The sequence below is a fragment of the Astatotilapia calliptera genome, chromosome 2 (genome assembly GCF_964374335.1).
Source record: "Astatotilapia calliptera chromosome 2, fAstCal68.1, whole genome shotgun sequence".
NCBI classification, from domain to species: domain Eukaryota; kingdom Metazoa; phylum Chordata; class Actinopteri; order Cichliformes; family Cichlidae; genus Astatotilapia; species Astatotilapia calliptera.
The window spans coordinates 14,613,095-14,638,078 of NC_137423.1; the positions used below are offsets into that span (position 1 = coordinate 14,613,095).

General features: G+C 48.0%; 1 protein-coding gene across 3 annotated transcripts in view; it reads right to left on the reverse strand.

The window, feature by feature from the left end:
* Positions 1-1,488: 1,488 nt before the first annotated feature.
* The window catches only part of ppargc1b (peroxisome proliferator-activated receptor gamma, coactivator 1 beta), a 72,819-nt gene continuing 49,323 nt past the window's right edge, over positions 1,489-24,984 (reverse strand). For all 3 annotated transcript variants that reach the window (XM_026185389.2, XM_026185380.2, XM_026185372.2), the window contains exons 2-12: positions 20,136-20,321; positions 15,251-15,445; positions 10,890-11,015; positions 8,662-9,625; positions 8,488-8,533; positions 7,702-7,766; positions 7,003-7,606; positions 6,748-6,805; positions 6,460-6,578; positions 6,000-6,127; positions 1,489-5,804 (exon numbers count right to left, since the gene is read on the reverse strand). In XM_026185389.2, the coding sequence (XP_026041174.2) occupies positions 5,713-5,804; positions 6,000-6,127; positions 6,460-6,578; positions 6,748-6,805; positions 7,003-7,606; positions 7,702-7,766; positions 8,488-8,533; positions 8,662-9,625; positions 10,890-11,015; positions 15,251-15,445; positions 20,136-20,321 (2,583 nt within the window). In that variant the 3' untranslated portion in view covers positions 1,489-5,712. The remainder of the gene's footprint in view (positions 5,805-5,999; positions 6,128-6,459; positions 6,579-6,747; positions 6,806-7,002; positions 7,607-7,701; positions 7,767-8,487; positions 8,534-8,661; positions 9,626-10,889; positions 11,016-15,250; positions 15,446-20,135; positions 20,322-24,984) is intronic.

Consider the following 24,984-nt stretch of genomic DNA (forward strand, 5'->3'; position numbering starts at 1 on the left):
CCCACAGGCAGCTCATCTGCATCGAATCCCACTCAGCATGCACCATCCTCCAGATCTGGACCGGTGTGACTCCGCCCCATCCTCAAAATGAAACCAAAGTGACAACAATCCAGTTACAGTGACCTGTCACCATCAGCCTGTCAGTTAAAGAGGACACACGCCCTAAATGTGCAAACTTTAACACGTAATGTGACTTACAGAACCCCCGCCCCCTGCCGTTGTGAAGGGGGAAATTATCTATAGAGATCAGAACAGGCTGTGTATCAGGCTGGAAACATGTTTATTTTAACATGGGACTCTATGGGAGTGACTCACTACTGCCTCTGCTGGATGCTAGAGGAACTGCAGTGGTTGGTGGTTTAAAGCCAACCTCATTTTTCAGCTCTGAAATTCAAAATCCTGCTCCTCACATAAATAATCAGGCCCCATCTTATCTTAATGACTTTATAGTACCAAATCACTCCATTAGAGCGCTTCACTCTCACACTGCAGGCTTATTTGTTGTTCCTAGAGTATTTAAAAGTAGAATGGGAGGGAGAGCCTTCAGTTTTCAGGCCCCTCTTGTGTGGAACCAGCTTCCAGTTCAGTTCAATCTTCCATTCAGGAGACAGACACCGTGTCTCGTCAGTCAAACAGACGGCACAGTGACTAAAATTTATTTGCGTCAGCGTAGTTTACTGTGACATGCACTCAACATCCCCGTGCACGACGTACCAAGTCACAGAGTTTAGTCTTAAACACTTTTGGCTCCGGAGACGATTTTGGAAATATGAGATGCAGTAATTTTTCAGAAGTGACATTTACTCTCAGGACTGGATCCAGCAACACTGAGTTCTTATTTGATCCTATTTACAGGAAACTGGCCGTCTCTAGCAGTGGAAGTATTGGATGCAGTATTGCAGTTCTCCTTCGTACTTCAACACAACATGAGTATTATTCTGAAAATCCGCCTATAAAGAAAGCACTTCCACTCTGCTAACAACGTCCCTGTATCAGAAACCAGCCATTCCCTCCACACTCGCCTCCGGCCTGCACTCGTGACCTGTGGGCAGCTCTTGGCCCTGCAGGTCTGATGAGCAGCTTCGAGGGGTGAATACTGGACAAAGTGCAGAAGTGATGGATTTGTACAGAGCCAGGAGGCCTCCCTTACCCCAGTTTGGTTGGAGATTTCTCCCGGTTAAAAGGGAGTTCTTCATTCCCACCATCGCCAAACGTTGTTTACAGGGGAGGTCTGATTGTGTAAAGCACCTTTAGACGACTACTACTGCGATTGGTGCTGTATGACAGGTGGTGACAGCATGAAAACTGAACATACTGTGGGCTGAAGCTGGTGAACCACAGACTGCTGCATTAAAACAGCAGAAAAAGCTTGTTTACGTGGGACAGAGTCAGTGGCTTCAATTTTCGGCCTTGACAAACGGCTGGAGACCTGGGTGGTCTTCCGGTGGCTTCGCCCGTTTGTGCCAAAAAGCAGCACGTGCACTGAAGGTTTGTTCATTAGGATTTTATTTTTGGAGGCAAATCAATGAATATATGTACTTTATACAGTATATGAGGAGCACATCTCTACAGTTTAATAATGTAAACAATCTCTGAAGAGAAATGTATTCAGTTTAAAAGGAAGCCATAATCTTCTGTTTTAAACTATTTACATGAATTAAAATATAATTTATAACATCAGATACTCCGCTTCTATGAAACTAGATTTTAACAATTCAAAAATACTGAAATGCCTTTGTCTCCACATTCTGCAGACATATGAATTCACACAAAACCAAAGACGTCCAAACTAAGTGGCATATAAATAAAAAAGAAGACACGCAAAATAAAACCAACATATGTAAAAATATAAAATCTCACTAGCAGTATTTACCTTTTTGTCTTTTACCAAAAACTAAGTTAAAAAAGAAAAAATAAGAATTTGTGAATCTGATAGTCATTAGATGTAAATAGACAGGAAATCAATAGAAATGAGAAACGATGAAACGAGTATGCCCTTTGTCGAGTTTCCAAACTCACATTTAGCAGATAAAGACGCGTCGATGCTGGGCTCCATTCTCAAACCAAAAACCCGACAAGATGTGAAACGAGGCGTGATCGGACGCGCTTTTTTTTTTTTTTAAATGGCCACGGCGTCGCCAACGTAGAAAACCCAAGACGTTACGTGTTTTTCCACGAGCTGCGAGCCAAGCTCTTTATTACTGAAGATTTTTTAAAATTTTTTTGGTTAACCTGCCTAACAAATGATTTTCTTGCCATTTCCCATTTTTCTGAAAGGAAGAGTGGAAAGAAAGGTATTGCATTGTGACGAGGGTATTCCCTTTGGAAGGTTTTTTTTTTAAATTATTTGGATTTGCTGCCTGCTGACCTAGGACCTAGACCAGGCAGACAGCACTTTTATATATATATATATATGTATGTATGCTGAAATGTGTTCTCAAAACACTCAGGAGAATGATCAACATCAAAGTTTTCTATAAGAAAGTATATAATCATCTAGATATCTACACAAACACACAAATATATATTCATATATATGTATATATTTTTTATAATATGGCTATTGAAAAAAGTTGTAATTACGTCAGTAATTATTTAATAATAAACCACATTGGATTGGAAAGGAGGTTAAACAGTAATAATAAAAGCTAGTGGTTCCCCCGGCTGGTTTTTAAGGCTTGCCGTTTGGAGACGGGGGTAGCTGATGTCGTTCACCTGGAGGACTGACTGCAGAAACCCCTCTCGGTCTCAGATTTTCAAATTAAAAGCAGGGCGGAAACCTCAGCCAGAAACTCCGCCCACACACCTGTGCCTCTGCGGGGGGAGGGGGGGGGGTGCAGATATTTAACAGGGTCAAACCGGCGACAGCTTCCTTTTGTTTCCCCCCTCTCACATCCCGTGTTCTGGTCGCGGTGTGGATCGGCTGCTGCTGACACACGACAGAAACTCCTTCCCATTGGCTCTTTGATGGGAAACGCCGTTTCACCGTTTGTGACAATTTTGTGCAAGAGTAAATTCAGATGGCCATTCACGACGCACCGCTTTCCTCCCGCTGCGGTCTGCGCACAGAGCATCCGGCAGTACACCTCAGCACCACCCACACACATTATTTCCTCAGGATGTGAGGATGGCTGTAATCAGAAGATTATTACGTATTGCATCTTAAATTGCTTTTTCAGAAAACTGAAAACAAAACGAATCGTTTCATAAACAGCAAAGAAATGGGACGTGCTAGTGTGACGGACTAAAGGGAACTACAGTGTTGGATTTCCTCCCCGACCCAAACCAGCACCTCCCGCCTGATTCAGAATCAACAGTGACCCACCACCTTTACAAAAACACACAATACATTTTATGTTTACAATGAGGCATAGTGCTATGTACACATTATATACTCATATATTTCTTTTTAACATGTAAACCAGCACATTCTCTCACTTTTGAGTAGTATACATACTAAGCACAAATACTCATTCAGGGGTTCTTGTTCCTCCATCAGTATGTATACGTTTTGGACATCAGTGAGCCTTGGGGGAGGGGTGCGGCCCCCCCGGGACACTTTGCTTGATGTTGTTTTAGTTTGAAACACTGAATAAGGCGCCTTTGTACTTAGTGTGCGTTCCTAATAAAGTCAGACAAGAATCAAGTGATGTAAACATTCAATTTTTTGTGTGTTACCAACAAGTCGATTAGATAGAGAAAGGAAGAGGAAGGGGAAAGAAGTGGGAGGAGTCTGGGGAAGACCCGGAACCCTCAAACCCAAAGAGAGAGAGAGAGAGTCGGGCCGGGAGCGAGGATGAGCAGATCAGGATTGGGCGCATTCCCGAGGAAGAACGAGGGAAAGACGGGTAACCTGACCTGCTCCGCCCCCCTGGCCCGGCACAGGTTAGGGTTAGCATCAGTAGTGTCCAACTTAAACACGAGACGAAGACGAAACACTCAGCTACACGAGGACACGGTCGAGACTCGAAGAAACAGACACGCCGAGGACCGCCGTGAGGCGGCCCCGGACACAGAGAGTAGCCCCCCATCGTGGCTAGTAGTGGTAGGAGTCGCAGTATTAAAAGAAACCCACCCACACTGCCCATCAGCAAAGAAAAGCCCCACACCGAAAACACAGAGCAAAGAAACCAGTGACAGACACTTATAAAAGAGGAGGGGGAGAGCGTACACAGACAAAGGGCGGGGGCGGATGGATGTGAGGTAGAGATGCTCATCTGAAGCAGGCGGGAAACCCCCGCTCTGTTCCTTCCCTTTCGGCCGGCCCCTTGCTCGTCCTCGGGCCATATCATGCCACCTCGCCGTCAGCTGTGGAGGCTCTCTCCCTTTGACGGGGTGCTGCTGCTGCTAGCTGCGCAGGGAATGTAAATCGGCCGCAAGCGGACGACCGCTGAGGCCGGAGCGGCTCACGCAGCCCTGCCAGTGTAGCCTTTTAAAGCACCGGAGAGCTCCACAATCTTTGGGCGAGCAGAAACGGGGAAAACGCCACGATTACATTCAGGTCCTCGAATACATTCCACGAGACCAGCCGATCCTTCTGCGTGCTGTCGAGGGCAAGGCTCGCGCCGCGGCCGGCCCACACACGTGACCCGCGGGCAGCTCTTGGCCCCACAGGGCTGATGAGCAGCTTCAAGGGGTGAATACTGGACAAAGTGCTGGATTTGTACAGAGCGCTCTCCATTTTCCTCACGCTTGCTGCTGTCCAGATGTAAACAGTAACGGTTGCATTGGCGGTTGGGGGGCTCCCATCAGGGAGACAGGGAGGCTCTAAGATCTGGGAAAAGTGTTTCCAACTTTCGTCCTGGTTCTGATGGATGTGGGCAAACTAATCTGTGCCTATGCCTCCATCTCAGGCCACGCCTCCAGGCGTTCAAGTAAACTCACATCTTATTTCAGTGCGTGTGAACGAGTGCGGGAACACTTTTCCCAAATCACGAAAGCCTTCGTGTGTGAAGCAGCAGCAGCAGCAGCCGTAACGTCAGCATGGCGGAGATCGGAGGGAGGGACAGCAGAAACAGGTGCGTCCTTACAGTGCATAGATCAAATCAAGGAAGCACTACAATTACAAAAAGGAAAAAACATGATTTTTTTTTCTTCATATTAGATTTGTAAACTTTCTCAGTCATAAAATAATTACATTAAACGTTTTCTTATATTCTTTGTCCATAACACACACACACAGTAATTTTAAAATTAATAACATCCACAATTTGTCGCTGAAACAAAGCAGGTTCTTTTTTGGGGTTATGCGACTGCACGAGCAAATGCAGCTCGTAGTCGCCTGTGGTGACCTCAGAGGGGCATTTCTCTTTTTTTACAAAACAAACAGAACAACGAACACATGGGGACACACACCACAACAACCAACGCCACGCAGGGATAGCAAGGATCTGCTACTGGGTCTCTCACGCCCGCTTGTCCACAGCGAGGCGACGGCATCCCAGTGCAGACAAGAAAGCAGCACAGAAGCGATCTCTCTGAAGTGACCCTGCACCGCTCTGCGGTCCCAGCGGCGCCTCGTTTATGAGCAGTGTCCTCCGGTGAAAGAACTTAAAAAAACAAGGTCCTCATTGTTTATTCCAACGGTAAAAATGTAAACATTTCGCGAGGTCGTCTTGTGAGGAGGAACCAGGAGTCAGTCTGAGGGCAGAGCCGCGTCGCTGCAGGGCTGATGCTCTTTACTAAGGCTGGCCAGACGGTGGACCTCTACTGTCAGCGGTGCAGGGACTTTTGGGCCTCCTTCAGCAAAGTGTCAAAGTCCATTGCGTCGTACTTGCTCTTGACCGGGCCGGGACCTGCCTCATCTGAAACACACAGAGCAAAGCTTCAGGTCAGGCGTGCTGCTGGGAAACAAACCACAGCTGGGTGCGTGCCCCGCCTCTACAGGCGGGAGGATGCTCTGCGGTAGCTGAAGTGCTCTTCCTCTGCAGCACTAATGACTGACACACCTGTCCAGGTTACTGAGTGCACCTGTGAGTGCTGCTGTGTGCGTTCATTACCGAGGTCTATGTAGCGCTTCCTCGTCAGCCTCCGCGGGCTCACCGGTCCGTTCTGGAAAACACCTTCCCGCTCTCTCCAGTGCTTCTGAACGCCCGATGAGCGGATCTTTATCACCCCGCAACGCTCCCTACAGGCCGGCAGAGGACAGGCGGTGCATTAGCTTACTGGTGCTTTAAGGCGTGGTGCAGACACGTGACATCCTGGATACAATGAAGCAGTGACTTCGCCTCTGACCCCAAAACAAAACTATTACATCAACACCACCAAATGTTTGGGTTTGTCTGCAACAACAGGAGTGGGCGCCATCATTAAATTAAAATTTCAAAGTCACATTTAATGAGCCCCTCAGGAAGTGACCCTCTCTGACCTTTAGGGGCTGTGGCCAATCACGAGACAGACTCAATGACACACACACACACACACACACACACACACACACACACACACACACACACTTACTCGTTGCAGATGATGACTTTGCAGTCCTCTGCTTTGCCGAAAATCTGAAAGCGTTTCCTCAGCATGTTCTGGGTCACGCTGCTCGGCAGGTTGTGGATGTAAAACACCTGGCAGTTGTCCTGGCAACAGGGAAACCATGGCAACAGTCAGGACAAAGGACAATACAGAATACTGAAAGATGTGTGAACTAAAGCGAGGGGAGGCCGAGCGCAGAGCTGCTCTCAGGTACGCAGAGGCACACCTGACTGTGGCTACATCAGCACTCAGGCTCTGGAACGACGAACGTACCTCGTCAGGATTGGCTTTGATCCCCTGCGTGTCGTCAGGACAAATCTCCGAGTTCTCACTGAAAGAGCAGGGGTGGTTGAATGCGAGATTAGGACAAACACGAGGTGAAAATGAAAGACACGAGCAGGTAACAGGTGACTGCGGCAAAGAAAAAAACCTGTGTTCCAGAAATAATGACCTCTGATCTTTGACAATGTAAGACTCACTGGGATTCTGCTTCTACCCCCCCCCCCCCCCCCCAAGTGTCCATCTTACCTGGAGTCTTTCTTGCTGGAGGGGGAGTTGGGGCACAGGTGGGGGATGGGCGAGGGCGAGCGAGACACCGACGAGCCCTCTGCCTCTTCTTCAGAAGCTGGCGGCGTGGCAGCGTCCGACTGGCGGTCTGATGGGGGTGACGATGACGATGTCAGCTGCTCCCGCGGCTCTGCAGCCTCCGGGTGCACCAGCCCGTCTTCGCTCTCCTTCCCTTCCCGCTCCTCCTCGGCCACTCTGGGAGTTGGAGCACCGACTCTCTCGCTCTCTGCTCGTCCCTGTAACATGGCGCCAAAGATGGCAGCGCTACGCTTGCGGCTCTCGCCGAGGCTCAGCAGACAGTAGTCATGGTCACCAAAGCCACGGTGGGCGTCAGTCTCGCTGGCCTGGCCCATGCGCCTCAGCTGAGCGTATAGCTCCGTCTGCTCTGGCAGCTTCCGCTGGTGGTGAGCCCGGCTCGCCCAGGACGAGGTCTTTACGGCAGCACTGCTGTTTGAAGCCAGGTGGGCGGGCTCGCTTCCGCCACCTCCACCTTTTCCTCCGTCTGCCGGCTTGAACAGCTCGTCTTCCACGGGCTTGTGAGGCGGAGTCGTGGGAGGGGTGAGACCTGAGTGGGGACGACAAAGGCTTGAGTACATGAGCGAGAAACAGCATGTGCAGCTATGATGTCATCGCGTGGGGCCCCAGCAGCAAGAGGCTTACCCGCCGTTCCGCACAGGTCCACGCTGAGCGTCTGCTCAAAGGCCTTGGTGCTGTACTGGGACTCTCTGCCGGATCAAAGCAGAGGACACGTTAGAGCCCTGAACACAATCACCATTCAATAATGTTCAAAAAAGTACTCTGTCTGCCCAAATTAAATTCTGAGAAACCAGCCAGGGTCCTGATGAATCTGGGTCTGGCTTAAAAGTTCAGAAATGGCCCCATGGATGGTGCTGAAGCCTTTTATCCTGAAATCTCATCAGACCCACAGGTGAGCAGCCGGAATGTGATGGTTCTTCCTGTTTTGGTTACCTTATGCTAGAACTTCTGATGAACATGAGCGTCTTTTATACTGAAGTAAAAGTGAGCTCAACTGGAGAGAGACCGTTTCACTGCAGGGTAAGTGATGTCCCTGTGTTCCTGCACGGAGCCTTAAATTTAGTGTCAGCCCAAACAGTGCACACACTGACAAACTGCCAACCATTTAAATTTTTATAATTAAGATCATTAAGCAAATACCCAAACAGGAAGAAACGAATGAATGGAGGTTTTTATGGTTTCCAAGTGATTAACAGTCATTTGCATGTTTACAGGCTTTAGATTAGCACAGCTGAAACAATCCTCTCAGCATCATAATCTGAAGTATGTTCAGCGTGGAGCGCCTGCTGAGTCACCTCTGCACTGCTGTCAGCTCAACGTTAGTAAACCTAAAGTGAAGTTTCCGGCCTAAATAACTATGGTGCACCTGCATGATGAAACCTACAGGTACTCTGAGCTGTGAATACTCACCCTGCAGACTTTGTGTTGAGAGGCAGACACAGGCAGGCTGGCTTTTCTGCAACCACAACAAAAATCCTCTCACTGCCATGTACAAACTCATCAGCATGTAGGTCAGTATTGCTGTGACGAGGTCACACTCGCAGGCCCCGCCTTCACGAACGAAGGAGGACGTGCGTGACGTACCGTGGCAGCAGGGGTGACTCAGCTCACTGGACGTTAGCTTTCCCCTCAACGTCTCCGTCGCGCTTTCCCCTCCAGCTTGGGTGGGCGGCAGTTTGAGCCCCACCCGTCCCTCCTTCCTGTCTTCTTCCCTGGCCCGTTCAGGCCGCAGCCTTTTGGCAAAGCGGCTGGGAAACGATGCCAGCCGGCGTGAGCGCCGAACTGAGAAGGAGCCGCTGCAGTCTGCAGTCTTCTCCGGGCTTCGTGGTGGCTCAGAGGAGTGGCTTCTCCTCTCAGGGGTCTCAAGGTCTGGCTTGGGGTTGGCGGAGGTGGGGATTTGGGCCGGGCCTGAGGGAGCGGGTTCTCCCGTTCGGTCGGGGCTGAGAGAGTAGGGTGGGCGGTGCAGTCTGTAAGGCTTGCTCACGTCAAAAGAGCTGCTCTGCTGCAAGAGCGTGCGGAGAAGGGAGTCTGCCTTCATCTCCCTTCGCCGAGCGAAGGGGAGCTTCCTGGTGGCGGTGCTGGCTGACCCAGTCGAGCCCCCGCCGGTCCCGGGACCAGCCACCAGTACCACTCTACTGTGAGAGGTTGTGGCAGGTGAGCGGGGGGCCTCAGGTCGGGCCCGGGACCGCAGCAGGTCACGGTCCTTACGATCCCAGCCCTGCTGCTTGCGCGAGGGCAGGCAGTAGGTGTGCATGTACCTGATCAACTCCACCACAGACTGCAGCTCCTTCTCTGAGCTGAACTGAGGCTTCGGTGCCTCAACGGGGGCAGCGGCCACGCTTGCCGCTCCCTCTGCTTCACTGCTGGAGGACTCCTCCTCCTCTTCTTCCTCCTCAGACTCACTGTCCTCGTCCTCCTCTTCCTCGTCCTCCTCCTCCGTGTCAGGAGCCACAGTGTCCTCCGTGGTGGTGAGGTGGCGGTGAAGCTCTGTGCACAGACGCCCAGCGGGACGCACCGCCCGGGGCTTCCTCTCCTGAGGGACGTCACTCTGAAGATGGAGACAAACAAGCGGTTAGAACAGGAAGTGCTCTGCATTACAGGATAAAAAACATGGCAGTGGGGGCGTGTCTACCAACAACCTGCAAAAAGCACTGCCCAAATGAGCACCACAGTCTACCAAGAGCATAAACCAGAGGGTGAGAAACAAGGTGAGCATGTAGGAAAAAATAACATGCGAGGGAAATATGATGATGCTCAGCTCTGTGTGTGCACCGCTGAGCAAAAACAGCTCGGCTCACTGTAAAAATGTACTATAACGTAACTTTATTAAGTATCCATGGCAATAGATGTTGTTTCCCTCTGCAGGAGGCAGTATCAGTGCCATAAATGATTTTGAAGCCATACTACCTCACAATGCTACTGAGTAGCTGTAGTCTGTTGTGATTGTTATCACAACAGATGATAAGGATCAGTGTAATTAGACTCAAATTCTACAACAATTCTCAGAATTGCTTTGTGTTTGACGCCAGTGTGCTGGTAGACGGCATGTTCAGGTGGCTCAGAGAATCTGATGGAATTTGGAAGCTGGAATTTAAAGAAAACAAGCCATCGGGACGAAACAAAAACACGATCTGAAGGACAAGAAAGGAAAAGTCAAAAGGCCTTTCTGTGCCTAGATATTTAAAAGCTTGTGGAACAACTTTTTGGTCTGCAGCCCTTGTAGCATCGGTGCTGTGAGCTAACACAGTTCAGGCCTGCTATGCAGTAATGAAGGATGCAACTACAGCAGCCTGTAGTCTTCCACTACATCCTGATGCTTCAGATGAACTGTTTTGTTTCATTCTCCTGTCTGCAGCTGTTCCTGGAAATGAAAAATGAAGCCCCACACAACAAAACATGGAAGCGGTTTCCTGCCCTGCACAGAGGCTCACGTTTAATGTCTGTGCTGCGTGCAGCTGTGGATTATCCACATAACTCACTGCTGCCCTCACACCATCTGCCACAGCACAGCTACGCGGCTCTAAAGCTAAAGCCACAGCTCTGTGAACTCCGTCCAGCATCAACAGCATCCTCTCCTCGGGAAGGTCTCGGCAAGCTTTTATTCTACAGCTTAACAATCTGTAAAAACTGCTTCGTACTGTACCATTTACTGCTGATGTACTACTACCTACGCAGCCACGAGTACTGCGTCGACTCATTGTAAAAATCCAGAGACTGGAGAATTTAATTTTGATAATTCGTTGCTCTGTTGAAAACCTAATTCAACAAGTAGTGAACTTTTAAACAGCACGTACTGACAGGAAGTGTCTCACCTTCAGCAGAGGCCTGACCGGACGAAGGCGCAAGCTTCTGTTGCAGTAGCGATGGCCATTCACGCCCTCTTTGTGCACGTCCATGCCTGCAGGCATGTTGGGAGGCGTCAGCAGCAGCTTCTTCAGCTGAGGAGGAAGAAAATCAAAAGGTTTCAGAAGTGTCTTCATGACGTAGACATAGAGCGCCGCTTTGTGCGCGTGCACGACGGCGAGGCGGATGTACAAATGTAGTAAAAACACAAACACGGGAGAGGGCTCACAGAGAGATGAATGCGCCAGTTTTTAATCTACGTTCTGTCAGCTGTTAACACTTCGCTGATGGATGTTTGTACAAGAGTAACATGCAGGCCGGGTCAACATACTGTACATTTATCACTCGACTAAAGCTGACAGCGACACGGCACGCTCACGTTCCCATTAAAAACTCTCTCTTTCTATAATAACCGAGCACGACTGCTCCTTCATCCCTCCATCACAGTCTTCTTACAGGCATGAAGCCAACCTGTCCTTCATCATCCCCCAGTATTACCCTTCAGCTGAATATTAACACTAGCACCCCCCAAGCCCCGCCCACTGTCCTCGTCGCCCATTCAGTGCAGGTCTGAGCTTCATGTCAGCTCCATCAGCTCCTTTTTCAGTCTCTCTGAATCGCTGGTAGAAACTCACGGATGTTGCCGCTTTATAAAAACTCTGTTTCTGATTGGGGCCGTCACAGGTAAGCAACATTATATGAAGACCTACTGCAGGGCGTGCAGAGCGTTTATGATGGCGTGATGCTGCGGCTGACTCTCTGGAGGTCAGCATTAGAAGCTGTGTACCTGTGAGCGACGCTGCACATCATCACCAGCCGTCAGCACTGGCTGCAAGCACAGATACTATCTGGGTCGGGGTGAGTGGGCCGGTCGCCCACATCGTTAATGGGCCACAGCGGCTCTTTGTGGGCGAGCCAACTTGGCTCTGAGCGCGTGCTGATGCTCCGCTCAGAGTCCCATTGAGGGGCGTGAAAGTGGCAACTGAAGGTTTGTGTCTGTTTGGACCACTGAAAGCATCCGGGGCCCTCAAACACACAGTTTACTCTTCTTCGCTCTACTCTACTCTGGACACCTCCCACAGCTTCAGTGGCCTCATCAATGGAGGCCTTGTTCTACACTGGGACAAATAGTCATGAAGAAAGAGCCAAGGGCCAATCACATGTGAACAAACTGCAAGAGTGTGCACAAGCACCGAAAGAGGGGGACACGGTGCAGAGAAAACACATGTTAAAAGCTTCTGCACGGCTCTTTTAGCTCTGAGGAAACTGAACTTGTCACTGTTTATGCAGCTTTATACGTATATGTCATGTAATTATAATCACGCCACACCGACACGACTTTTAGAAGACTTTGGAACAAAATTTAGGATTCTAGGATTTATCAGTAGAGGCCGCCACCTCATTTAAGCCTGAACACAGTGACAGCAGTCATGTGACAGCACGCAGAGTAAAGAGAATAATGTTGTTAGGAGGCTGCTCTGCCTGCATGGATGTCCGGCTGCTGCACCTGTGAGAACACCTTCACTTTTTAAAATTGTTTCTCAAGTCAAACGCAGCCCTGTGCAGTGTAATAATTTAAAGCTATTTAAAGAGTCTCAGAGTTGCATCTGTCACAATCAAACTGCTCTGGAGTTTTCTACATGTGGACCTTTGGGATCAATATTATCAAAAGTGCACCAAAACTTCAAGAATAAACGACGGCGACAGTCATGAAGTCTGAGCTGGCGTTTCTGTGACCTTCGGGGTCTCGTACTTACAACCTGAGTTCTGGCTGACTGATGACCGCCGAAGCTTCAAGGACAAACGTGTGAGACAGCAGAGACGACGGCATGTCGTGGCGTGACAGCTCACTATCTTTGGCCTGTTTTGCACCAAACAAAAGCTTCATTGCATTTAACCGCCTGCAGCGATGCCAGACTTCCTGCCGGCACACACTCACCATTAGCGCTCACAGGCTTGACTGCTTCTTTTTTGGCTTCCTCAACAGCCAAACTGTCCTGATTACTGAAACATTTACCGTCACTGCAATTTCCACCAATTTGGAAGGAATGCCCTATTTTCCTGCTAATGCCTCTCAGATCCGTCCCCACTACTGTTAGTACACTAGAGTACTCCAGTCATACAGTAAAACCTCTGTCTTACTACCTTGTATATAAGTATTATTCCTAAACGTGTCGTTGGTGATGTGTTCTGCATGTTGTCAAACTGAACACTCAATCCCAGTGGTGTCACTAAAACAGCTCGCAGTGGGTGCACACACTTTACAGTGTAGCTTTAAATGAACAGGGATAACGATGATGGGGCCCTGGACACTGGACATGATTACACCAACACTGTCAAGGCTCCACCTACGTGTCTGTTAGTGTCTGTGGTTCTGTAGTCTTAGTGTTCAGATATTATTTAGGTGGGGAACAGAACCTCTCATCATTTATATATGGCGCTCCTTGACCTCTTGGTCCTTTTGTATACATACGTGAGAAGCATGAGGCATAAAAATGCACAGATTCCTTCTTTTATACTGCACCGCACCGACCTCTGACCCCAGCTCCAACCTCTGACCCCAGCACAGATATGAGCAGGTGTCAGTTACATTAAGTTAGTAAAAGCATGAAGTGGAGGTGCTGGGGTGGGGTGGGTTGCAAAGCGGTTTGAAGAGGTAACAGCAGGCAGGCTCCCACCCTGAGCCTGGTTCTGTTGGAGGTTTCTTTTTGTTCAAACAGTTTTTCCTTTCCACTGTTACCAAGTGCTTGCTCCTAGGGGGTTGTCTCATTGTTGGGGTTTTCTCTCTATTACTCCAGTATAAAGTATAAAGCGGCTTGAGGCCAAAGCAGTTACTACAGTGCACCTGTACCAGAGAAGAGCAACGGCTGATATGCTGCCATCGCTCAGTCTGCTTCCTCACGGCTTACACACTGCAGCACAGCTGCATTCACTGTAAGGCTCCATCATTCATTTGCTGGTATAATTCTGCGGAGCAGTTCAATCCAAGGAGACTCAATGGTGTCTTCTTTCACTGTAAGAACATATTTTATTGTTCCATAAAGGATATTGACCCGTTCTTATCTCACAGTCTATCACTGCATTCATTTTAGAGCCCAGCAAATGTGGCTCAACAGGGTGGTTTTATAGATGGCCTCATCGTGTCAGTACAAAAAGAAGTCAGAGCATGCTGGTAAACATTTACACTGCAGGTATTCAGACATCCGCCATGACTCACGACTGCCAAACAATAGCATCTTTGTCAGCTGCCGCTAAATCAGAGCACACAAGTAAAGCCTGCGAGCACCGTGCGCTGAGGAAGCGGGTGGATTTGTGTTTGTGACGAGAGCAACAAGACCGCATTGGAGGTAATCGCATGAGCAGTCAAATAACTTCCTGCTTCAATTACCTCCAGGCTGAGCCCAGCAGGGGGGGCTCAACAGGTTTCAGAGTTTTTGGTAAGGAGGCGACGGGCTCAGGTGCACACAAGGGCTGATAACGGGGGAAGGGGCAAGTGGGGAGAGAACAGGATTTGTTCCAGGAAGAGTGATTCAGGGAACAAGGAAGAGGCCCGGGGGGGGAGAACAGACACACACACACTTCAGCACAAAGACCAACACAGACCACCTCACTCATGGTCCTGAGACTGTGTAGGTCTGCAGAATCATCAAATCACTCACACAACTTTGAAAGTTTCCTAAAAGTCTGAAGTCAGCAGCTCGCTGTAAGAAACTGTTGTATCGCCGTTCTCAACACATCTCAGACTTTATTCTTTTTCAGGATTTCATCATTTATGACCAGATCTCATTGTCACACAAACCTCTACAAGGCGCTCTCTCTGAAGCATTTCACCCTATTTGTGTGACTGAAATAATGCCTGGTTCCCAGAAACGGGACCCCCACCCCCCCACACACACACAGGATGAAAGGTTACTTTGTGCTGCTCTGTTTTCCTGCAGTTAAAGGCAGACTTTGAACCTCGCAGGCCGATGAGGGGATCATGAAGGTTAGTGAGATGGAGATACGGGGGAGAAAGCTGCAGGGAGAGCATGGGAAAGGAGAGGCTCAGCACGTCGGGGTGACGAGGGCTGGATAGGGTTTGAAGCTCGCATTAAAGGATCTCTGTCTGTTGGGCTGTGAGAGACGTTTGATTTGCAGACCAATGACAAAAGAGAAACAGGAGATGAATACCAAACATAACAGCCCTCTGTTATGTTTGGTATATTCATCTCCTGTTTCTCTTTTGTATACCAAACATAACAGAGGGAGATGTGGAAAATTGAGGTCCAGACCCAGAATAGAGACAAAAGAAACCGTTCTGATGCTGCTTCACGCCGCTCTGTGTTCTTACCAGAGACGGGTCCTCGGTCTCGGACCCCAGAGGCTGGCTGAAGTCCTCGGCGCTGAGAGAAAGACCATCTTCCTCTTCTTGGCTGGGCTCCTCCCCCAGGGCGGGGAACACAGAGAGTCCACCCACCTCGGCATCCACAATCCCATCCAAACTGTCGGTGAGAGCGGCGAGCAGAGCCGCGTTCTCCTCTTCTATCTGCAGGAAGAGAACATGGGCGGGATCAGGAACACCGATACAAACCTCAGAGACCCACTATTAATCCACCACACCAGATCTATCACCATCACCACATTCATATGAATGGATGGATGTTTGGATGGATGCATGGATGTATAGATGTATGTTTGGATGGATGGATGGATGTATACATGGGTGGATGGATGGATGTATAGATGTATGTTTGGATGGATGGATGGATGGATGTATACATGGGTGGATGGATGGATGTATAGATGTATGTTTGGATGGATGGATGGATGGATGTATACATGGGTGGATGGATGGATGCTTGGATGTATAGACAGATGTCTTGGTTCTCAGACTGAAGGACTCTTCGGGAGCTGAATCACTCCTCAAACAATGCCCCATACATTCTGATCACTCTTTCTTCTTGTTTGTGTCATTTATCACAATAACATCACAGGTCAGGTGACTCCACTCTGACCTTTGACCTTGTTATCTCCGTCAGTACGACACTGAGTTCTCTGCAATGCTGCATGTGCACTTCTGTAATGTTTCAGCATGAACATTGTCTCGTTTGAAGAAAATAATGTTTATGTGTAATTTCAGTCCAAGCTCAGCTCTCTTTCCACCGCTGGCCCTCCTGTGACATCCACACAGGAGTTGTTTACTGTTGATGAGCTGCCATCTTGCTGAGAGCAGAGTCTGGTGGAGAGGCGATAGCACGGCTGGCCTACGGGAAGCCAGCGAGCTTCATTCATCTGTCTCTCTCTTTTATCATCCAGATCCATCTGTCCCCAGCTGCCAAAACTATTTATTCCTACATTTATTCTCCATCTTCAGGCCAGCTCACGTCTTCTCTGCGGGAATCTACACAGAGCTACATCAGCAGAGGAAAGCCTTTGATTGGCTAAAAGCAATACTTAATTTAACAGTCACAGAAAAACAGATTTACATTTACCTGACAATCAAAATACAGACACTTACTTACTTACACTTTGTTAGGTACATCTGCTAGTACTGAGTTTAACTCTTCATGGCTCAGATTCAACAAGCTGCTCAGAGACTGACATCATTATGACATCATCACACAGCTGATGCAGATGTGTCTCCTGCATCTCAAAGCTGCTCTGCAGGACTGAGATCTGTGTCTGTGGAGGCTGCCTGAGTGCAGTGAACTCACAGTCATGTTCTAGAAACCAGTCTGACATGATCTGAGCTTTGAGACACGGAGCTTTGTTATCCTGCTAAAGACGGTGGAATGAGGTCATAAAGGATAGGCGTGGTCAGCGGCAGCACTCGGCCAGGCTACGGAGTTTAAACGATGCTCAGCTGGTACTGAGAGTCACACCAGCAGCAGCCTGAACACGGACACAGGCAGGATGGATCCATGCTTTAAACTCGTCAGACCAGGAGACGTTTCTCCAGCTTCTGTTGTCCAGGTTTGAGAGTCTGTGTTAGCCATAGACTCAGTTTCCTGTTCTTACTGACAGCAGTGACACTGGTGTGGTCGTCTGCTTCTGGAGCCCATCTGCTTCAAGGTTCAGAGACGCTCTTCTGCAGACTTTGGTCGTGTCCAAATTCATGGGCTGCATCCTCCTGAGGACCCGGCCTTCGCAGTCTACGTGGGCCAGGTCCTCAGAAGGTTGGGTAGGCCGGAAGTAAACGGCCGTGAAATTGGACGGTCTAGCCTTCTGATTAGCGTCACCGCTGTCTCGGTGGAGTTTAATAAACTCAGCCGTCTGCTCTTTGCTATCTAAAATATAACAGGACACTGGCGTAAATTCTCGACTGTCTCATACTTCTGTTTAATCAGGTTTCTGTTTGACGTTTAGTCAGCTGTGTGAAAACCAAGGAGGAACCCACCCGGGGGATTAATAAAGTTTTATTTTATCTAATCTAATCTAATAACTTTAATCTCAGCCAAACCGATTTACTCACGAACAAACAAAACACTGAAAAAAGCCCAACAATAACATTTTTAGGTTGTCTAAGTGACTTATATATTACGTTTAACCTGAGCAGCGAAAGTCCGCGGTGATCTGAAAATGATGTGCCGGGAGTTGTGCCGTTCTCGGCCGCATCAGTAACCCTCGAGCTCCCGGCTAGCTGTCGAGCTGGTGGGTAGCAGACGTCTCCGAAAATGTCGAAGCACTTTTGCAAATATGCGATATCTTGATAAACCGAGCAGATATTTGATGTTTACACAGCTACTTTCTCGCCTGAAAATATGTTAAAAGTTTATTTTGTGACCCAGAAAGATTAGTAAGAGTAATTTTAAAACTTAGTAGCGGCCGCCATTGTTGGAAACTGGAGTTTGGCTGGGCCGCGCTATGAATTCTGGGATATGGTAGGCCACGAAGGACACATCCGACCCATCCTTCAAATTCGGAGAAAAGGAGGACGCATTTGTCGGCTGCATTCGGAGGAGTCTACGAATTTGGACAGCCTTCGGCGCGTCGCTGTGACGTAATCGGTCTACAAATGCGGCCTCAGGAGGATGCAGCCCATGAATTTGGACACGACCTTTGGTTGTAGCGAGTGCTTACTGGAGTTATTGCTGCCTTCCTATCAGCTCTAAGTAGACTGTCCATCCTCCTCTGACCTTAGCGAGTCATTTCCTCCCACAGAGCTGCTGCTGGCTGGTTATTTCCTCTGAGCTCAGAGATGGTTGGAGATCAGTGTGTGAAACACTCAGACCAACAACCATGCCACATTCTTTCTTCATCATTCTGATGCTCGGTCTGAGCTTCAGCAGCTTGTCTTGCCGTGTGATTGGCTGACACACGAACAGCTAAATAGATGTCCACTGAGCATGTGTGGGCTTTTATTGCTAAAATCATAATTCTAAATCAATTTGCTCTTTCCTTTCCTGATCTCTGCACTCTGAGGTTAAATTAAGTCACACAAACACGATCGATAACCTCCAGCTGGGGATGAGATTGCGACACGCGACCGTAAATAAGCACCATATTGACTGATAGCAGAGGGGCAGAGACACTGGGAGGGCTTCATGTGCCTGCTTATCACTCTATTCATTACTCGTATTCATAATCAAACGCGGTCTGACCATCTACACTGCTGTTTTAATCTGATCAATATAGTATTGACTGAAATATAACATATCAGAGGAATGAAGGGGGGTGCTGTGTTTTTCAAAGCTGTACATGTGAAGAGTGAGTTTGCAGAAACAGAAAAATGAGTGAACACAGACCAGAACGCATCAGGAGGAGCAGTTACTGGTGACAAACACAGAAAGGAAAAAGTGCCATGAAGCCATCAAAGAGCTCCCGATACCACAAAGGCCGGGAAGTAAAGCAGCTGCAGTGTTTGATCGAGACAAAGAACCAGAAAAACGGTGAGATTAACGCGCCCGTTTCCTCTTCGTGTATTTTCTTATTAGTCGGCTGCTGTTAGACATGAAGAATCTCACTGCTGTAACTTCTCAGTATGAATACACCTGTGTCCATGATTGTGTCTATGCGACTGTGTGTGTGATTTTGTCTGTGCTGTATGATTGTGTCTGTAACTGTGTCTGTTGTGTGTCTGTGATTGTGTTTGTGCTGTATGATTGCGTCTGTAACTGTCTGTGTTGTGCGTCTGTGATCTTGTGAAGTTTAGTTTCGTGTCAGCAACAGGAAGTCAAAGAGTCGCTCAGGCGTCAGCTAATGTGGATCGAAGTAAGAATAAAACTGAGGCGCTCAGAGTGCAGACAGGGGCTGTGGGTGTTTATTTACCTGAATTCCCATAATGCTTTGCCTGTCTTCATTTAACCAATACTCTCTGTGGCACATTGCAGCATCAAAGCAATTTCCATCAGCAGACTTGCATTACACAGCAGATGATGTGGACCTAAATGCTACTTTATCTCTCCGTTATTGTCTTTTTATTCTCGAGGTGCTCTCAATTTAGCCTCCATAATGGGACTGCAAGACTTTGCAGGGACTGCAAACCTATGGACGATCAATGATCCAGGGCCGGCTCGCAGATAAAGAAAGATTAGAAGGGTATTCCTTGAATTCATCCCGGAAGGGCACCAGACACCGGAGCCTCGGGCTTTCAGCGGCCCAGCAGATGTGCTGCTTGCATCATCGTGTTACACGCAGCATAACTGGGAACTACTTTCTTGGCTGGGCCCACACATGTCCACATCTAAGCACAAGGGTCAAGACAGGGGTTTGGGTTTTACACCCACTTCAGCATAGGAAACTTTGGCTCTCTAACAACATGCTTCTGAGACCCAATTCCACGAAAGGCACGTGTGAGATTCAATTAACAGCTGAATTAATTCATAAAACAACAGCTTTGGTCAAAAGGTCTGAAAAAACAAGAAGGTGCCAAAACAAAAAGCACAGATTCAGCCTCTGTTTGGTGTGAAGTGCTGAGACAAGCCTGCAGCGCGTGGACATGTTTGCCAGCTGATTCCGGCCTAACACCTCGTGCTCGCCTCAGTTCACTAAAATAATATCAGAGCATATATTTTGTACACTGTGCAGCTAAAGGAGTCAGCAGGGAGTATTTGGGAAGTCCTTCACACAACACCAACTTTGTCTCAACACTAAACAACAGACGAAGATTCATTTCCCTCTGACCACCAGCTCTTCCAAGAATAGAAAGATAACGAGCATAGGTATGAGAAAGAAAGACGCCGAAAAAGGAGACGTATTTTCGAGAAGAGGCGCCGGCTTCAGGACAGAAACCTCACCTCGAACAGCTCGTCTGCTGTGCTGTAGTGAATGGAGGCCGGCGACGCGTTGGCCGACTGATCGTTGCACCACTGCAGCTCGCTGAGGCAGTTGACGCTGTCAAAGTCGCTGGTGTCCAGCTGGGAGAGGTCAATGTCCGGGAAGTCGGTGTCCAGACGGTCCGAACACACCTCCTCCTCCCCATACTGAGGACGGAAAAAGAGAAGGAGAGGTCACGTTAGTTAAACATTGAGATCAAAGCAGCATTCCCAGGAGCCTGGGTTCTTTCGGGATACAAAAAAATAGCACAAGTCACAAAGATCACAGCTGGGTAAAAGTGTTTTTGTTCTGCTTTGCCTTAAGCAGTGGATGATGCTATCTGTGCTCTCTGAAACACAAACGTGGAGATGGTTCTCCTTCCACGACTCCGATGAGTCTGAATGTTTCTGTGTGGTTGTACTGTCAGAGCTTCAGTTCCAATCAAGCCGCCCTTTCTCAAAGTGAGAGGCACTTTGGATAAAAGTCTGCACTGTAAATCACTGTTCGCTGTCAGCATCACAAGGAGCTCTCATCAACAGCTGCTCATTAGATGTAATAAGGCTTCCACATTAGAGGAGGTTCAACACCAGGATCGCACAGACTGTCTGTCACATGTACAGTCGCCCAGTGTGGACGGTCATCATCTATTAATGCACGTCTCACTGTGGTCACAGTGACACATGTGATGAGTGCTGGTTTTACTGAGCTGCATGTGTATTCTGACCGAGGAGGTGGATGGTTGATATAAAAATTCAAATTCAAATTTTATTTGTCACGTACACAGTCATACACAGTACGATATGTAGTGAAATGCTTGGACAACTGCTCGTGACCTAAAGAAAACAAAAAAGGAAAAGGCTATGAATAAGAAAGGAAATAAATATGAAAAATTAAAAAGGGTAAATTTAACTAGGAAGGAATAAAATATAAATTAAGGTTAAAAATGAAATAACTGTACAACACAAATTAGAATGAAGGGTAAATTTAACTGGGAAGAATAAGATAAAGATAAATATATAAATTAAAGTTGAAAATAAAATAACTGTACAACAAAATACACAATATAGAACTATATAAGAATGTATGAAGAAATCTAAATATAAATAAATATATACACAATAACAGCAGCTATACAAGTATTAACCGGAAATGAAGAATATAGTGACCAGTGTTGTGCAAAACCAAAGTCCAGAAAGTCCAGTGTGTGTGTAAGAACCATATGTGTGGGTCAGTACTGTGTGGTGGTGTGATTGAGAGACCGTATCGCCTGCGGGAAGAAGCTCCTCCTCAGTCTCTCTGTGTTGGTCTTCAGGGAGCGGAATCGCTTTCCTGACCTCAACAGAGAGAACAGTCTGTTGTTGGGATGGCTGAGGTCCTTCACGATCTTCCTGGCCTTGGTCCAGCACCGCCTGCTGTAGATTGAGTGCAGGTCAGGGAGCTCGGAGCGGATGGTGCGCTCAGCTGACCGCACAACCCTCTGTAGAGCTCGTCTGTCCTGCATGGTGCTGTTCCCGAACCAGGTTAAGATGTTTCCCGTCAGGATGCTCTCTATGGTGCACGAGTAAAAGTTCCTGAGCACCTTGGAGGGCAGTTGGAAGTCTCTCAAGCGTCTGAGGTGGTAGAGACGCTGTCGGGCCTTTTTCACCACGGTGTTGATGTGACAGGACCATGACAGGTCCTGCGTGATGTGAACTCCGAGGTATTTGAAGCTGTCCACTCTCTCCACTGGGCACTCGTTGATGACGGGGGTCTGGTAGTTCCTCTCCTGCTTAGTGCTGAAGTCCACTATCAGCTCCTTTGTCTTACTGACGTTTAGAAGGAGGTTGTTCCTCTGGCACCAGTTCTCCAGATTCCTAATCTCCTTCAGGTAGGCCGTCTCGTTGTTATCAGAGATCAGGCCCACCACGACGGTGTCGTCAGCAAACTTGATGATGGTGGTGGAGCTGGTAGTGGCCACACAGTCATATGTGTACAAAGAGTACAGCAGGGGGCTCAGAACACACCCCTGGGGGGCTCCAGTGCTGAGAGTGCTTATAACTTTGTTTTCTGATGTTCTTTAGTGACAAATATCTCAAAGTTGTTCGAGCTCTGCGCGTCACTCACTGCAAACACCGAAAGAGAAAAAAAAAGGAGACCTAGGCTTAGACACACAGCAGAGGAATGGAGATTATTTCCAGGCAGTAATCAACAACGAGGATCTCCTACGATCACATGAAATCACAGGAACCTCCACATGAACTCTTATGGACATAAAGGACCTCAGCAGGCACCCTCTGACCCCTCGCAACATCTGAGGTAACAAGACCTCAAGAATCATTTCCCATTACCAAATCACTCGACACCTACACGAAGCCTCTGCCTGAAGGAACAAGAGCCTTCACCCTTCATAAAGTCAGGAACTGCCAAACACTTCTCTAAAACCTCAGCGATGGCTTGCCCAACTCTGAAAAACTCACTCCCTGAAAATGTCCGTTGCCCATACAAGACGATTTCAGATCCCGCTTCCTAATCAACAATTCCTGAAATGCTCTCAGGAACATGTGAAAAGGGAAACTGTGCTCAGTTTGTGTTTTACCCTCAAGATCACATCTCTAAATTCTTTACCATGTGGCTCACAGTCACAGCAGGCCGAGCCTCTCACACACACTGAGCCACGTCACTGCGAAGAGCAGGAAGTGTGTGTGCGTGACTCGCCGTGATGGGAAATGACTGCGTGGTCTCTGAAGGGAGGAGGAAACATTCCTTCCTTAACGTCTGCATGAAGACGACACACAGAATCAATGTCCTGTTTTATGAATGATGAGGAAACGACAACACACACACTGGGTCGACCAGTTAAACGTATTTAACTGATTCAAACAGATCAGCTTTCCTCAAACACAAAGCAGCTCAGCTTGTAGCCGACTCGTCCTCTGCCGTTTGTGTCTGAGCGTGCAGAACACTCTGTCCCAGCAGCAACTGTCACGTTTCTATCAGGTTTCAGCTAGCATAGCTGAGACCACTGATGTGATGATGAAATTAACCAAATTAACACGTTCAACACAAGCAGTGCTCTCTGCTCACACAATGAAAGGAACACTTTTTATTCCGAGTTCAGAGACCCACCATCTCTGAGGAGGCGTATCCTGTCATTAGGTATCAGGGTGAAACCCTTGGACCCACTGTCAGACTATGTTACATGTTTTAATGTTATATTTAACCACATATGGCCTAAAATTGCACTCGTTCAATTTAAATGTTTTATTTGAAGCATCATCTGCACACAGAGGCTTTTTCACCAGTGACAGTACGACTGTCTCTGTGGTCAACACTCGACAAACAAACGATCACAAACAAGAATTAATGAGACTTTACTTGCAAAGGTTCTCTTTTGTGCTTATAACATGGAGATGCTCACATGCAAAGTTTAAAACAGTCTTTGTTTGTTTTGCAGAGGACGACTTTTCAGCTGCTGGAATAAATTCATGGCACTGCAGCAACAGCTTTACGGCATGTTTCAGAAATATTTATATTTATATTTCCACGGCAACTTCTTCTAGAAGATATTTTAACCACCGTATGTGGAAAAACTCGCAATACATCAAGTATATATAGCACACTTGGGGCGACCGTGGCTCAGGGGGTTGGGAAGCGTATCTGTAACCGGAAGGTCGCCGGTTCGATCCCCGGGCTCTCTGTCCTGGCTCTTGGTCGCTTTGTGTCCTTGGGCAAGACACTTTACCAGACTGACAGAGCCTCGCCTCTGTCAGTCTGCCCCAGGGCAGCTGTGGCTACAACCGTAGCTTGCTTCCACCAGTGTGTGTGAATGAATAGTGGCATTGTAAAGCGCTTTGGGTGCCTTGAAAAGCGCTATATAAATCCAATCCATTATTATTATCCATTATTCTACGTCAGACCCAATGCTGAGCCATTCAGATCAGCTCTGGGAATCTCTGGAACTGTGCAGGAGCTTCTGTTTGTAACACATAACACAGTCCACATCGGCAACTTGTCCAGCTGACAGACCACCACCAGCTACAACAAAGCAGCTCTGAGCCGTCTTCTACTTCACGGTCACCATGAATCAACACATTTTTCATAAAAGCAATTAACAGTATTCGTATATTTCTCCCAATCAGCTGTTCGATCGACAGCCAGAACACAGAAATGATAAAAGCCTCATCGCTCCTCTCCCCATCCCGCTGCCCCATCATTTTAATATTTGGCTGTTTTTGGACTGCGTGTTTTATCCCACTTTTAAATCAAAGCATAGTTACATCACACACACACAAACACACCTTCAGTGATCTCCAACCTCAGCTCACCGCCTCACTGTGCGTCTCGGTTTATGAGTGTTTATTCAGCGTGTTTATTTGGGTCATGGAAGAGATAAGATCAGCTGATAGCGTTTACGGTTTCATAAACGACTCATGAGACATGATCAAAGAGCCAATCAGCAGAGAGCATAGGAACCTGAGCGGTGGACAAGCTGATGAACGGAGCCGGAAACAGAAGACGCGCTGAAGGAGAGAAGAAGAAGAAGGACACAGGAAGGAAGATGTAGGTCAGAATAACGTCAGCGAAGGGAAAAGGGGGGGAGAGCGGTCATGACTTCACTGAGCAGGAGGAGGAGGAGGAGGAGGAGGAGGAAAGGTGGAGTGACAGAGGAGAGGGCGCCCTTGGTAAGACCCTCCCCCCACTGCTGATGCAGGTGTGTTTCACCTAACTGAGTGTGAACCTCCCTCAGCATGCAGCTCACATCCTCCTCACGTGGCTCTGACTCATCCCCATCCTTTCTTCATTCCTACCATCATGCAGCCTTCCCTCGTTGGCCACTCTGCCCTTTTCTCC